Source organism: Tamandua tetradactyla, chromosome 1 (genome assembly GCF_023851605.1).
Source record: "Tamandua tetradactyla isolate mTamTet1 chromosome 1, mTamTet1.pri, whole genome shotgun sequence".
NCBI lineage: Eukaryota > Metazoa > Chordata > Mammalia > Pilosa > Myrmecophagidae > Tamandua > Tamandua tetradactyla.
Genome location: NC_135327.1, coordinates 184113887 through 184128999, shown reverse-complemented (window position 1 = coordinate 184128999; position 15113 = coordinate 184113887). Strand labels below are relative to the sequence as shown.

At 39.8% G+C, this 15113-nt stretch overlaps 1 protein-coding gene and 1 pseudogene across 2 annotated transcripts in view; one reads left to right on the top strand and one right to left on the bottom strand.

Annotated features, from left to right (window-relative positions):
• Nucleotides 1–1431, bottom strand: part of NDUFB2 (NADH:ubiquinone oxidoreductase subunit B2) — a 16487-nt gene extending 15056 nt beyond the window's left edge. Inside the window, exon 1 of one of the 2 annotated variants that reach the window (XR_013170344.1) lies at nucleotides 1271–1431. Coding sequence is in view for 1 of the 2 variants with exons in the window: in XM_077147828.1 (XP_077003943.1) it covers nucleotides 1271–1368 (98 nt within the window). In the remaining variant the exon portion in view is untranslated. The remainder of the gene's footprint in view (nucleotides 1–1270) is intronic. The other variant, XM_077147828.1, reaches the window with a different exon arrangement.
• Nucleotides 1367–15113, top strand: LOC143681742 (glucosamine-6-phosphate deaminase 1 pseudogene; annotated as a pseudogene).

Sequence of the window (15113 nt, the reverse complement as noted above, 5' to 3'; positions counted from 1 at the left end):
GAGTTTTTCCTTCTTTCTTTTTATTTCTTTTTCTGGAGTGATGCAAATGTTCTAAAAAAAAAAAATGATCATGGTGATGAATACACCACTATGTAACGATATTGTGAGGCACTGATTGTACACCATGTATAGAATGTATGTGTTTGAAGACTTCTCAATTAAAAAAAAAAAAGACATTCCTAGATAAAAGCTGAGGGTGTTTATCACCACTAGAATGGTTCTACATAAGATGCTAAGAGAGCTCTGCAGGTTGAAAGAAAGGGCAATAGACAATAGTCTGAAGCCACACAAAGAAGCTATTCCAGTGAGAATAAAGATGGGTAAATATATTCTATTTTTGGTTTGTAATTCCACTTTTAACTCCCTAAAGAGCTAAAAGGCAGATGCATAAAATGTAATCATAAATCAGTGGCTTTGGACTTATAACGTATAAATGTAATCTGTGAGACCTACATAAAAGTGGGGGTATAGGAACATTATGCATATTACTGAAGTAAAACTGGTATCAAAGCAAACAAGATTATTAGAGATTTAGGATGTTACATTTAAGCCCCACAGTAACTACAAAGAAAATATCAGAGATCATACAAGGTCAAAGAGACAGAAATTAGAGTAGTTGCCAGAGTCAGAGGGCAATGCATAAAGCATGTAGAGTTTCTGTTTAGGGAGATGGGAAGGTTTTAGAAATGGAAGGTGGTGAGGCTACCGCAATACTGAGAATGTGCTTAATACCACTGAATGGTATGCTTGGAAGTAGTTGAGATGGTAGCAGCTTCATCTCTACCGTTCCCTGACTCACACTTGACTCCTTCAAAACACTTTTCCCAGGTGGTTTCCTCTGCCAGGAATGCCCTCGCCTCTCCTTTACCAAATCCTGCTCTAATTACTTTCCAGACCTAGCTCAGTCTCGTCTCTCCATTCAACTAAACTTTGTGAGAGTAGGAGACGTCTGGCTTTCTCCAGTATAGTGATGGGTCGACACCTATTAATACCTGCGAAGCTAAACGAACCTTCCCCCCATCTCTTCCCCAGCCCCCCTCTGGCGGAGCGGATGGGCCTAACGCGGCGTCAAGGAGGGACTCCCCAGTTTTTGAACGAGCGGTACCACCCCACCTGCGAGTGGACTACACGACCCAGCATGCCTCGGGGTGAGGATCGCGGCAGGGGCCCATATCCGTTCCGGGTGCCCTGTGTCAAGGTGAGGACGTCCCGGAGACTCGCGCATTTCAGTCAGAAGCAGGTGAGGCCCCTCCCGAACCCTGACACTCACTGACGGACTCCACCGCCTCCAGTCGCCCGCTCGCGGGTGCCTCTGAGAAAACGGCCTCCAACGCGAACCAAGGGCGCCAGCCGCGATAGCGATGACATGACCGACTGCTTCTGGACAGCGATTCCCGGGCCGGACCGCCGCCTCCTACGTCACTTCCCCCGGGGTCCCGCCCCGTCACGTGAACGGCGGCGTCCATCTCCACCTAGGGCGGTGGAATGGGAGGCAACTTTTCCCGCCTAACATGTAACCAGGTCGCAGGCCTAGCATTTCAATCCTTTTCCTAGTGTAGAGGTCACTGGGGCCCCTGTCATAGACTACGTGGACGCACCAGCGGGCCTGTAGCATCGTTTCTGCTGGCCGGCGTTTGGTACCTTAGCCGGTTAGGGGTTCTCCCTGAATATGCGTATGGTTTAGGCGGGCGTAGGTGTTGCCAAGAGACGGCTCTGACGTGTTGAAGTCTGGGAGGAACACGCTCGCTTTTTTTCAAAGGTTATTTGGAACTCCGTGAGGGAGGCTGGGGATTTTTTCATGGATAGTCTCTTGGCTAGGCCTCTCTAGACTCAGCGATTCTCCTTAGGAACCGCTTTTTTTCGTTACGTATTTGCTAAGAAACTGCAGTATCTGAACTTTTCCCGTTCTCCCTTTGCTGGTCTTGACTGTATTTTCACACCTGGAACTGCTACCTCTGCCGGCTCCTCCTTCATTAACTTCTGCAGACCTTATGTCGACCAGCTAAATCCTTTCTGAACCTGTGGTCCTTCCCAAAGCTAGATCCTAGTATTCTTCTGTCGTCCAAGAGGCTCATAGTATTATCTGTAATGTCTTCATTGTGTTAAAAGAAAAACTTGTTGTGCAATTTAGGATCTCACAGCTTTGAGTGATTCATTAAAGTAGAAGGAAGCTCCAACAATGCTAGGAGATGAAAAAGGGAGAGCTTATATACGGCAAATGTGGAAGTATGTGAGAAAATGTTGATTGGCTGACGTTATTGTATTTCCATTTTGGGACCCTTAATATCGTCTTCTTTTCAATTGTGGATGGAACCCCCAGCTTCTCCAGTAGAAATCTTCCAAATTCTTAGGGCCTCCCCTCTGGGTTATAGTGTTCCTAAGAACCTCCAGGTTTGATTTTACATCGGGAGACGGGGGGGGGGGGGGGGGGGGGGGTGTCTTACAAAGTGGGGAAGAGATTGATCACCCAGGTATTGCTTATCTCGTTCTGTAGTGTGCATTCCATTGTTCCATTTTCTCCCATAGCAGGTCAATTGTTTTTGTCTTCAGAAAACGCCTTTCTCAGAAAGGGGTCCCTCTGGGCAATGCCCAGCACAGGTAGCCATTTTATTTTACGTAATTGTTTTATTATTGCCTTGCAACCTTGGACTTGATTACTAACCTGGCAGGCAGTGGTACATGGACTAGTGGTATGGGAATCACCCGAGAAGCCCAACCCCAGATACTCTGATTATGTAAGTCTGAAGTAGGATCTGCATTTTGGCACAGCCTCCAGATTGGGAATGCTTCGAATTACTTGATCCCTAGCCAATCCTGGATTCTTGTCTCCATTAACCCTGGGACCCTTAATATTGTCTTCTGTTCAATTGTGCATGTAATCCCTACCTTCTCCAGTAGAGATCTCCCAAATACTTAGGGCCTCCCCTCTGGGTTATAGTGTTCCTAAGAACCTCCAGCTTTAATTAAATTATAAATTAAGCCCGAGACAGACTTTTACCTCGAAGATTTCATTTTGAAATGAATCTGCTTGCTAAGTTCCATCACACTGAAGACTCCACACTCAGAAGAGTGAAAAATAGGACATGTATGGAGAGAAATTAGAACTGAACTTAGGGATTTGAGTGCACTGAGTGTGCCTAATACCCTTCCTTCTGTGCCAAGATTTGGGATTCCAGAAACATAAAACCTCCCCTTGGAAGCTCTCTCCCTAGAAAGCTTGTGATTGCTGAACTGCCCCATGCCCTTCTGAGCAGCCTATGGGTTGGCTCTCTGACCTTGTAACACCCTCTCCCTGTTCTTTTCCTCTCTAACTTCTAAAGGGTATATAAATTAAAGGAAAGAATTCACTATTTTCTGGATGAAATATAACTTTTCAGTTGATATGCAATATAAAGACTGGTTTTCCTTGGACTACCATTTATCAGTTGCTTTATCTAATGACATGTGCAAACTCACTAAGGTATAGAGTCCATAAATTGAGGGGATAGGGGCTTTTCTTCCTTTCAGGGGAGCTCTGTGGAAACCCCCAGTAAGGAACAATGCTCTGATTCCAGGGTCACACAAAAAAGCACAACTTAAACAAAAAAAAGAGCATAGAACTTGGAAATCTGTAGATCTGTAATTCAAACTTCAGTTCTGCCAAGTACTACCTCCATGAGTTTGAACAAGTCACTTTACCACCATAAGCATCAATGCCCTTCATCTGAATGGAAGTCATTTAAGATAGTAGGCCCACCGCTGGTATGCAGGAGATTTTTATTGCTTCATTATACCTTCCTTTCCTGGTAGCAAAAGCTACTCAGATGGGCTAAAAATTCATTCAACTTCCTCATCTTTCTTGCTGAATTACTATATACAAACTTCAGTGTTTATGTGTATTTAAAGCAATATTGATCTATACACTATTTTTAGGTCCTTACTCTATGCTATTTTGCATCTCAAATTCAGATTTTTTTACTATAAAAAGCTTATGGTCCCAATCAGTTCAACTCTGCAAGTGAAATCATTACCTTCCCCCCTACATGGGACATGACATCCAGGGATGAAAGTCTCACTGGCACCATGGGATCATTGACACTGCCATCCTGACCAAAAGGGGGAAAAGAAGTATAATTAATAACAGTGGTCGAGAGAGTTCAAACAGAGTCGAGAGACTACTCTGTAGGCTACTCTTACGCAAGCTTTAGCTAGACATTGCTCCCTGTGCCGGTTTGAATCTCTTGTGGACCCCAGGAAAGCCATATCTTTAATCCTCATTCAGTATTGCTGGGTGGGAACTTTTTATTTTTCCCAAGGAGAGTTGATCCACCTAATTGTGGGTGGTAACTTTTGATTACATGGGTTCCTTGGAGATGTATCTCAAGGTGGGGTTGCTTACTGGAGCCCTTTAAGAGGGAACCATTTTGGAAAGAGCAAGAGAGCCACAAGAACCATGAAAGCACACACAGCCAGAGATCTTTGGAGATGAAGAAGGAAAATGCCCCTAGGAATACTTCATGAAACAAGAAGTCTGGAGAGAAAGCTAGCAGATATCACCATGTTAGCTATGTGGCTTTCCATCTGAGAGAGAAACCCTGAACTTCATCAGCCTTTCTTGAGTGAAGGTAACCTCTTGTTGGTGCTTTAAATTGGACATTTTTATAGACTTGCTTTTATTGGGACATTTTCATGGCATTTGAACTTTAAACTTGAAACTTAATAAATTCCCCTTTTTAAAAGCCTTTCCTTTCTGGTATATCACATTCTGGCAACCAGCAAACTAGAACACTACTTATCTTAGTTTACCAAACCCCAGTTTGGCAAAACCATTCCTACCAAACCTAAAGAACACCTAGGGCTTTATATGAGAGTCTACAAAGGTTCCATGCACTTGGATTACTTTCCAGAAGCCTACAACCTCCAGATGGGTTCCTAAGCCTAAAACACAGAGAAACAAGCCTCTCTAGAACATCAACTAGTTCCATTGCCCTATCCCAATAGCTATTAGTTTGCAAACTCCAGAATGTGATATACCAGAACTGGAATGGCTTTTACAAGGGGGAATTTAATAAGTTACAAGTTTACAGTTCTAAGCCTATAAAAATGTCCAAACTAAGGCCTCCAGGGAAAGATACCTTAATTCAAGGAAAGCTACTGGGTCAGGAATACCTCTGTCAGCTAGATAGTCATATGGCTGGCATCTGTTGGTCCCTTGCTCTTGGGCTCCATTGCTTTCAGCCTCTGTTCCTGTGGGGGCTCCTCAATTTGCTTCTTCAGGGCTGGCTTTCATCTCTTGGCTTCCCTTGGCTCTCTCCAGGTTCTGGCTTAACATCTCATGGCGATGTCTGCTGGGATCCAAGTATCTCCAGACATCTGTGTCTCTATTCTACAAGTGTTGGCATAAGTGTCAGCTCTGTCATTTCTGAAGTTTCTCTAAAATGTTTCCCCTTTTAAAGACTCTAGTAAACTAATCAAGAACCACCTGGAATGGGTGGACTCACATCTCCATCTAATCAAAAGGTTACACCCACAATTGGGCATGCCACATTTCCATATATAATCTAATCAAAAGTTTCCACCATGCAATATTGGATCAGGATTAAAAAAAACAGCTGCCCCCACAAGACTGAATCAGGATTAAAATATGGCTTTTCTGGGCTACATAATACTTTCAAACTGGCACACCATATTTGTCTTGATGCTTTCAACATTCTCTCTTTCTCTTTGATATCTGACGTTCTGATTAGTAAGTGTCTCCGAGTATGTCTATTTGGATCTATTCTGTTTGGGGTATACTGCACTGCTTGGAGCTGTAATTTTAAGTATTTCATAAGATTTGGGAAATTTTCAGTGATAATTTCCTCCATTAGTTTTTTCCTCCTTTTCCCTTCTCTTCTCCTTCTAGGACACCCACAACACATATATTAATGCGCCTTATGTTGTCATTCAATTCCCTGAGCCTCTGCTCATATTTTCCCATTCTTTTCCCTATATTTTATTTGGCTTGTCAGATGTCCCATCCTCCAGTTCACTAATCGTATCTTCTGCCCCTTGAAATCTAACATTGTAGGTTTCTATTGTTTTTTTCATTTCTCCTACTGTGCCTTTCATTCCCATAAGTTCTGTGATTTGTTTTTTCAGACTTTTGATTTCTTATTTTTGTTCATTCCTTGCCTTCTTTATATTCTCCCTCAATTCATTGATTTGACTTTTTATGAGGTTTTCCATGTCTGTTCAAACATTCTAAATTAATTGTTTCAACTCCTATATCTCATTTGAATTGTTGGTTTGTTCCTTTGACTGGGCCATATCTTCAATTTTCCTATATTATTATTATTTTTTTTTTGCTGGCGTCTAGGCATTTAATTTCCTTAATTAACTTCTTCTGGAGATTGTTTTCATTTTTTTTACTAGGGTTTTCTTGCTGGATGACTTTGTTGTCTATCTGTTCTTTGACATTCAGTTCAGCTTATTCTAGACCTCTAGCTTAGATTTTGTTTAACAGACCACATTATCAACGGTCCCTTCCAACACAAAAAAGTTAGAATGGAGAGAGCCTAGATAACCCTGGAGAGTGGGAGAAAGATCAAAGGAGATGGTAGAGTTATACAGAGAAGGTAGGGTTTAACAAAAGAGTTTGACTGCTGAATCATTATATCGATATTTCTTTTAGTTTCCAGTGTCTTGGAACTGGTAGTAGTAAAAACCTAAAACTGTGGAATTGTAGCCCATCAAACTCTGAAATCTGTTCAACACCTAATTGTTGTGGTGTGCTTTGAAATCTATTGCTTTTTTTTGCATATATGTCATTTTTCACAGAAAAAAAAGTCGATAGTGATTATGAATGCACAGCTACATGATACTGTGAACCACTGATTATACACTTTGGATGATTACATGGTTGCCTGTTTGAATCTGTTGTGTACCCCAGAAAAGCTAAGTTTTTAAATCTTTATTCAGTGTTGCTGGGTGGGGCGTTTAGATTATTTCCATGGAAATGTGACCCACCCAACTGTGGGTGGTAAGTTTTGATTAGATAGTTTCCATGGAGATGTGTCTCCATCCCTTCAAGGTGGGGTTTGCTTACTGGAGCCCTTTAAGAGGGAACCATTTTGGAAAAAGCTTTAGAACCTACACAGCCAGAGACCTTTGGAGATGAAGAGGGAAACCCCCCTTAGGGAGCTTCATGAAACAAGAAGCCAGGAGAGAAAGCTAGCAGATTTTGCCCTTGCCATGTACCCCTCCAGCTAAGAGAGAAACCCCAAACTTCATCAGCCTTTATTGAGTGAATGTAACCTCTCATTAGTGCCTTAATTTGGACATCTTCACAGCCTTAGAACTGTAAACATGCAACTTAATAAATTCACCTTTTTAAAAAGTCATTCTGTGTCTGGTATGTCACATTCCAGCAGCTTGCAAACTAGAACACATGGTATGTGAATCTGTATCAATGAAATTGCATTAAAAAATAACTTATAGGATGAACAGGTGGGTCAGTGGTAGAATGCTCATGTTCCATGCAGGAGACCCAGGTTTGATTCCCGGACCTTGTAAAGAGACTTTACCAGCAAGGGGCTGAGTGCAACCAAGCTCCAATTGTGGAATTAATTAACAAATTCTGACTACTAAAAATAGGCCCCCAGCTCAGTTGAACCCAAATAAAAGCAGAGGTTGCTGATTTTTGCCCCAGTGCAGAGAGGGCAGGGCTGACGGAAAAATAAAAAAAAGGATTTTTTAGATTGAACAGCGCAAGATACTTGAAAGGGTCCGAGCCCTGAAGGAAAGGAGGGGGTACATAGGACCTGGAGATACCTAGAGCAACATACCAACTTACACTTTTGATTGGCAAATTGAGGAACGGAGTCCTGCTCTGGAAAGGATTTTTTTTCTTTTCTTTTTTGTGGCTGTGTTTCTATGGCCTGGCAGCTCTTTGGATACAGCTGCAGGGCTTCTCAGGCTCCAGTGGGCAGGATTAAGCTTGTTTAAGAGTTTCCCTGGAGGCTGTGCCTTCCCGAGGAGAGGGGTGGGGCCCAGCTCAGGTGGAATCCCTCCCTCAAGGAATTCAGACACCAGGGTCAGGAAAGCTGAAGCAATTAAAGCCAGCCTACAACCTCTCCTCTGTCTCAACCATGCCCCCAGCAGGAAGAGTCTGCTGAAGTTAAAGATATTACATCACCTTATGCTGGTGGGACCTTCAGGCAGACAAGGGCCACATACTGGGCAGGAGAGGAAAACTACAGTGTAGAGGCTTCATAGTAAAGTCTTTCAACCTGCTGGGTCTCACCCTCAGGGAAAACTGTTGCAGGTGACTCTTTCTTCCTGAGATGAGGCCAGTTTGGTCTAGGAAAATCTGACTGGGGTCTATAATACCTAAGTAGACCCTCCTAAGGGGAAAAAAAGGCACTGTATATACAGGCAGGGCAAGAAAAAAAAGTTGAAGAAGCCGGATCTGTTAAACAAAACCTAAGCCAGCGGTCTAGAATAAGCTGAACTGAATGTCAAAGAACAGATAGACAACAAAGTCATCCAGCAAGAAAACCCTAGTAAAAAAGTGAAAACAATCTCCAGAAGAAGTTAATTAAGGAATTAAATGCCTAGATGCCAGCAAAAAATAACAAATAATATAGGAAAATTGAAGATATGGCCCAGTCAAAGGAACAAACCAACAATTCAAATGAGATATAGGAGTTGAAACAATTAATTCAGAATGTTTGAACAGACATGGAAAACCTCATAAAAAATCAAATCAATGAATTGAGGGAGAATATAAAGAAGGCAAGGAATGAACAAAAATAAGAAATCAAAAGTCTGAAAAAACAAATCACAGAACTTATGGGAATGAAAGGCACAGTAGGAGAAATGAAAAAAACAATAGAAACCTACAATGTTAGATTTCAAGAGGCAGAAGATAGGATTAGTGAACTGGAGGATGGGACATCTGAAATTTGACAAGCAAAAGAAAATATAGGGAAAATATGAGCAGAGGCTCAGGGAATTGAATGACAACATAAGGCACACTAATATATGTGTTGTGGGTGTCCCAGAAGGAGAAGAGAAGGGAAAAGGAGGAAAAAACTAATGGAGTAAATTATCACTGAAAATCTCCCAACTCTTATGAAAGACTTAAAATTACAGCTCCAGGAACTGCCTGAAAATGTAGAGCTGTGTTCCAGTAGCCAGTTCCAGTAATGTTTCTTGGTGATGATTGTAGAATGACATAGCTTTCACAATGTGATGGTGTGATTGTGAAAACCTTGTGTCTGATGCTCCTTTTATCTACCTTGTCGACAGATGAGTAGAACATATGGAATAAAAATAAAAATAGGGGGAACAAATGTTAAAATAAATTTAGTTTGAAATGCTAGTGATCAATGAATACAAGGGATAAGGGATACGGTATGTTATGTAAATTTTTTTTTCTGTTTTCATTTTATTTTTCTGTTGTCTTTAAAAAAAAAAAAAAATTACAGCTCCAAGCAGTGCAGTGTACCCCAAACAGAACAGATCCAAATGGACATACTCTGAGACACTTACTAATCAAAATATCAGATGTCAAAGAGAAAGAGAGAATCTTGAAAGCAGCAAGAGAAAAACAATCCATCACATACAAGGGAAGTCCAATAAGACTATGCATAGATTTTTCAGCAAAAAACATGGAAATGAGAAGACAGTGTATGATATATTTAAGATACTAAAAGAAAAAAACTGCCAACCAAGAACTCTATATTCAGCAAAATTGGGAAATTTATTGCCCTAAATGCCTAAATCAAAAAAGAAGAAAGAGCAAAAATAGAGGAATTAACTGCTACTTGGAAGAACTAGAGAAAGAACAGAAAACTAACCCCAAAGCAAGCAAAAGGAAAGAAATAATGAAGATTAGAGCAGAAATAAATGAAATTGAGAACATTAAAACAATTGAGAAAATCAACAAAACCAGAAGTTGGTTCTATGGGAAAATCTAAAATTGATGGAGCCTTAGCAAGATTGATAAAAAGAAAAAGAGAGAGGATGCAAATAAATAAAATCAGAAATGGAAAAGGAGACATAACCACTGAGCCCGCAGAAAAAAAGGAAGTAATGAGAGGATACTATGAACAACTTTATGCTAATAAACTAGACGATGTTGGAGAAATGGACAACCTCCTAGAAAGGCATGAACAACTAACATTGACTCAAGAAGAAATAGATGACCTCAACAAACCAGTCACAAGTAACGAAACTGAATTAGTCATTAAGAAGCTCCCCAAAAAGAAAAGTCCAGGACCAGATGGCTTCATATGTGAATTCTACCAAACATTCAAGAAAGAATTAGTACCAATCATGCTCAAAATCTTCAAAAATAATTGGAGAGGAGGAAAGGCTACCTACCTCATTCTATGAAGCCAACATCACCCTGATACCAAAGCCAGAAAAAGATATTACAAGAAAAGAAAATTACAAACCAATCTCTCTAATGAATATAGATGCAAAAATCTCAACAAAACTCTTGCAAATCAAATCCAGCAGCACATTAAAAGAATTATTCACCTAGACCAAGCAGGATTCATCCCAGGTGTGCAAGGATGGTTCAACATAAGAAAATCAATTAATGTAATACACTATATCAACAAATCAAAGCAGTAAAAACTACATGGTCATCTCGATTGAGGCAGAAAAGGCATTTGACAAAATTCAACATCCTTTCTTGTTGAAAATACTTCAAAGGATAGGAATATAAGGGAACTTCCTCAACATAATAAAGGGAATATATGAAAAACACACAGCTAACATCATCCTCAATGGGGAAAAACTGAAAACATTCCCCCTAAGGTCAGGAACAAAAGAATGTCCAGTATCACTGTTGTTATTCAACATTGTGTTGGAAGTTCTAGCCAGAGCAATTAGACAAGAAAAAGATATACAAGACATCAAAATTGGAAAGGAAGAAGTAAAACTCTCACTGCAGATGATATGATACTATATGTCGAAAACCCCAAAAAACTCCACAGCAAAATTACTAGAGCTAATAAATGGTACACCAAAGTGGCAAGTTACAAGATCAACACTCAAAAATCTGTAGTGTACACTAGTAATGAACAATCTGAGGGGGAAATCAAGAAAAAAATTCCATTTACAATTGCAACCAAAAGAATAAAATATTTAGGAATAAACTTAACTAAGGATACAAAAGACCTATATAAAGAAAACTACAAGAAGTTCCTAAAAGAAATCACAGAAGACCTAAATAAATGGAAGGACATACTGTGTTCATGGATTGGAAGACTAAATATAGTTAAGATGTCAATTCTACGTAAATTGATTTATAGATTCAATGCAATACCAGTTAAAATCCCTAAAACTTACTTTTCAGAAATAGAAAAAACAATAACAAATTTATCTGGAAGGGCAGGGTGCCCCGAATAGCTAAAAATATACTACAAAAGAAAAGTCAGAGGTCTCACATTACCTGACTTTAAGGTGTATTGTGAAGCTAAAATGGAATTGAATAGAGTGTCCAGATATAGACCCTCTCATCTGTGGACAATTGATCTTTAATAAGACAGTCAAGCCAACTCACCTGGGACAGAAGAGTCTCTTCAATAAATGGTGGCTAGAGAGCTGGATATTCACATGCAAAAGAATGAAAGGGAATTCACATCTCACAACCTATACAAAAATCAATTCTAAATGGATCAAAGACCTAAACATTAGATCTAAGACCATAAAAGTTTTAGAAGAGAATGTAGGGAAATATAAGTATATAAGATATTATATTATATTATATTATATATATAATTATATAATAATTTAAATCTTTTAATAGAAGGTGGTTTCCTAGACCTTATACCGAAAGCATGAGCACTGAAGAAATAAATAAATAAATGGGAACTCCTCAAAATTAAACACTTTTGTGCATCAAAGAACTCTGTCAAGAAAGTAAAAAGATAGCCTACATAATGGGAGACAATATTTGGAAGTGATATATCAGATAAAGGTCTAATATCCAGAATATATAAAGAGATTGTTCAACTCAACAACAATAGACAAACAACCCAATTACAAAATGGGCAAAAGACATCAACAGACACTTCTCAGAGGAGGAAATACAAATGTCCAAAAGGCACATGAAAAGATGCTCAACTTTCTTGGCTATTAGGGAAATGCAAATCAAAACCACAATGAGCTATCATCTCACACCCACCAGAATGGCCATTATCAAGAAAACAAAACAACAAGTGTTGGAGAGGATGTGGAGAAAGAGAAACACTTATCCACTGTTGGTGGGAATGTAAAATGGTATAACTGCTGTGGAAGGCAGTTTGGCGGTTCCTCAGGAAGCTAAACACAGAATTGTCATATGATCTGGCAATAACACTGCTAAGTATCTATGCAGAGGACATGAGGGCAAGAACACAAATGGACATTTGCATACCAATGTTTATAGCAGCATTATTTACAACTGTCAAGGATGGAAACAGCCCAAATGTCCATTAGCAGAAGAGTGGCTAAACAAGCTGTGGTATATACATACAATGGAATATTATGCAGCTGTAAGACAGAATAAAGTTATGAAGTATGTAACAACATGGATGGACCTTGAGAAAATTATGCTGAGTGAGATTAGTGAGAAACAAAAGGACAAATACTGTATGGTCTCACTGATATGAACTAACATTAATGAATGAACTTGGATAATTTCAATTAAGAACAGAGGTCATCAGGAGATAGAAATACGGTAGATATTGTGTAACTGGAACTGAAGGGAGACAGATTGTGCAATGGGACTGATTGTAAAAATTCAGAAACAGATAGCTCAATACTACCTAACTGTAATACAGTAATGTTAGAACACTGAATGAAGCTGAATGTGAGAATGATAGAGGGAGGAGGCCTGGGGGCACAAATGAAATCAGAAGGAAAGATAGACATTAAAGACTGAGATGGTATAATCTAGGAATGCCTAGAGTGTACAATGATAGTGACTAAATGTACAAATTTTAAAATGTTTGGGGTGTGAACTTTCCTGGCCATGTGAGACAGAAATCCTAGCATGAGCTGGGACTCAGCACCCAGGGATTGAGAAAACCTCCTCAACTGAAAGGGGGAAGAGTGAAATGAGACAAAATAAAGTGTCAATGGCTGAGAGATTCCAGAGAGGCTATCCTGGAGGGTATTCTTATGCATTAAATAGATGACACCTTTTTAGTTAAGGCTTAACGGGGAGGCTGGAGGAAACTGCCTGAAAATGTAGAGCTGTGTTCCAGTGGCCATGTTTCTTGAAGATGATTGTATAATGATACAGCTTTCACAACATGACTGTATGATTGTGAAAACCTTGTGTCTGATGCTTCTTTTATCTACCTATGGACAGATGAGTAAAATATATGGATTAAAAATAAATAAATAATAGAGGGAACAAATTTCAAAATAAATTTAGTAGATTGAAATGCTAGTGATCAATAAATGGGAGGGGTAAGGGGTATGATATGTATGAATTTTTTTCTGTGTTCTTTTTATTTCTTTTTCTGAACTGATGCAAATGCTCTAAGAAATGATCATGATGATGAATATACAACTGTGATAGAGAAAAAAGAATGTTCATATTGTATGTTGATTGGTTTTATTAATAAAAATAAAGAAAAAAGAAAAAACTCACTAGCAGCCTACAATAGCAGATCTGAACACACAAAAGAAAGAATCAACAAACTAGAAGACAGGACACGAGAAATATCGTTAGAACAACAGATGGAGAAAAAGAACAGAAAAATTGAACAGTAGCTCAGGGATCTGAGTGACAGAATGAAGCACACAAACATATGCATCAGGGGGTTCCCAGAAGAAGTGAAGGGAAAGGGATCAGAAAAAGTATTTGAGGAAATAATGACCAAAAATTTCCCAACTCCTATGAAAGACTAATAAATATCCATGTCTTAGAAGTGCAGCATACTCTAAACAGAATAACTCCTAACAGACCTACTCTAAATCACATACTAGTCAGAATGTCAAAAGCCAAAATTTATTCTTCAGATAAAGAATTCTGAAAGCAGCAAGAGAAAAGCAATTTGTCACAAGCAAGGAATCCTCAGTAAGACTAAATGCTGATTTCTCATTAGAAACCATGGGGGCAAGAAGGCAGTGGTGTGATAAATTTAAGTTACTGAAAGAGAAAAACTTCCAGCCAAAATGCTTTATTCAGCAAAACTGTCCCTCAGAAATGAGGAAGAGTTTAAAATATTCACAGATAAACAGGGTCTAGAGGATTCTATGGCATTTTCTAACCTAAATATCAGTATTTGGGAACAACCAGTAGAGTAATTCTGATCCAGGAGTGAAGAGGATTAAGAAGAGAAGAGAGGCCATTGTTGCAGCAGCCATTGGAGGTGTCCTCAACACAGTGAAGCTCATTCTCAACTATTCTAAGGCCAGTGAGTGGGCAGGCAAATACATCAGGAACCGCATCATCCAGTCTAACCAGGGCCAACTGGGAGCACCTTCAACATAGGCATATGTGGACCTTCCTTGAGACCACCCAAAGAGTTACCACTCCTTCATATGGGAACAACTTTTTCAAGCACACTGACATCCATCCAGAAAACTCCCATTTCTGGATGGAAAAGCAATAGACCTGTAGGCAGAGTGTGACACCTTTGAAGAGACAATTACAGCTGTGGGTGAGATTGAGCTGTTTTTTTGAGGCAGTGGCCCCAATGGACACATTGTCTTCAACAACCAGGCTCTAATATAGTGCCCAGGACCCATGTGAAGATGCTGGTCATGGATACCATCCTGGCCAACGCTAAGTTCTTCAATGGAGATCTCAACCCAAAGTGCCCACCATGGCTCTGACAGTGGGTATGGACACCATCTTGGATGCTAGGAAGGTGATGATCCTCATCACGGGTGCACACAAAGCATTTGCTCTGTTCAAGAACATCAAGGAGAGAGTAAGCCACATGGGACTGTGCTGCCTTCCAGCAGCATCCCTACACAGTGTTTTTGTGTGATAAGGATGCCACCCTACAGCTGAAAGTGAAGACCGCCAAGTATTATAAAGGTTTAATGCTTGTTTATAACAAGTTAGTGGACCCTTTGTATAGTATCAAAGAGAATAAAGCAGAGAAAAACCACCATTCCAAGAACCATACAGTGATTAG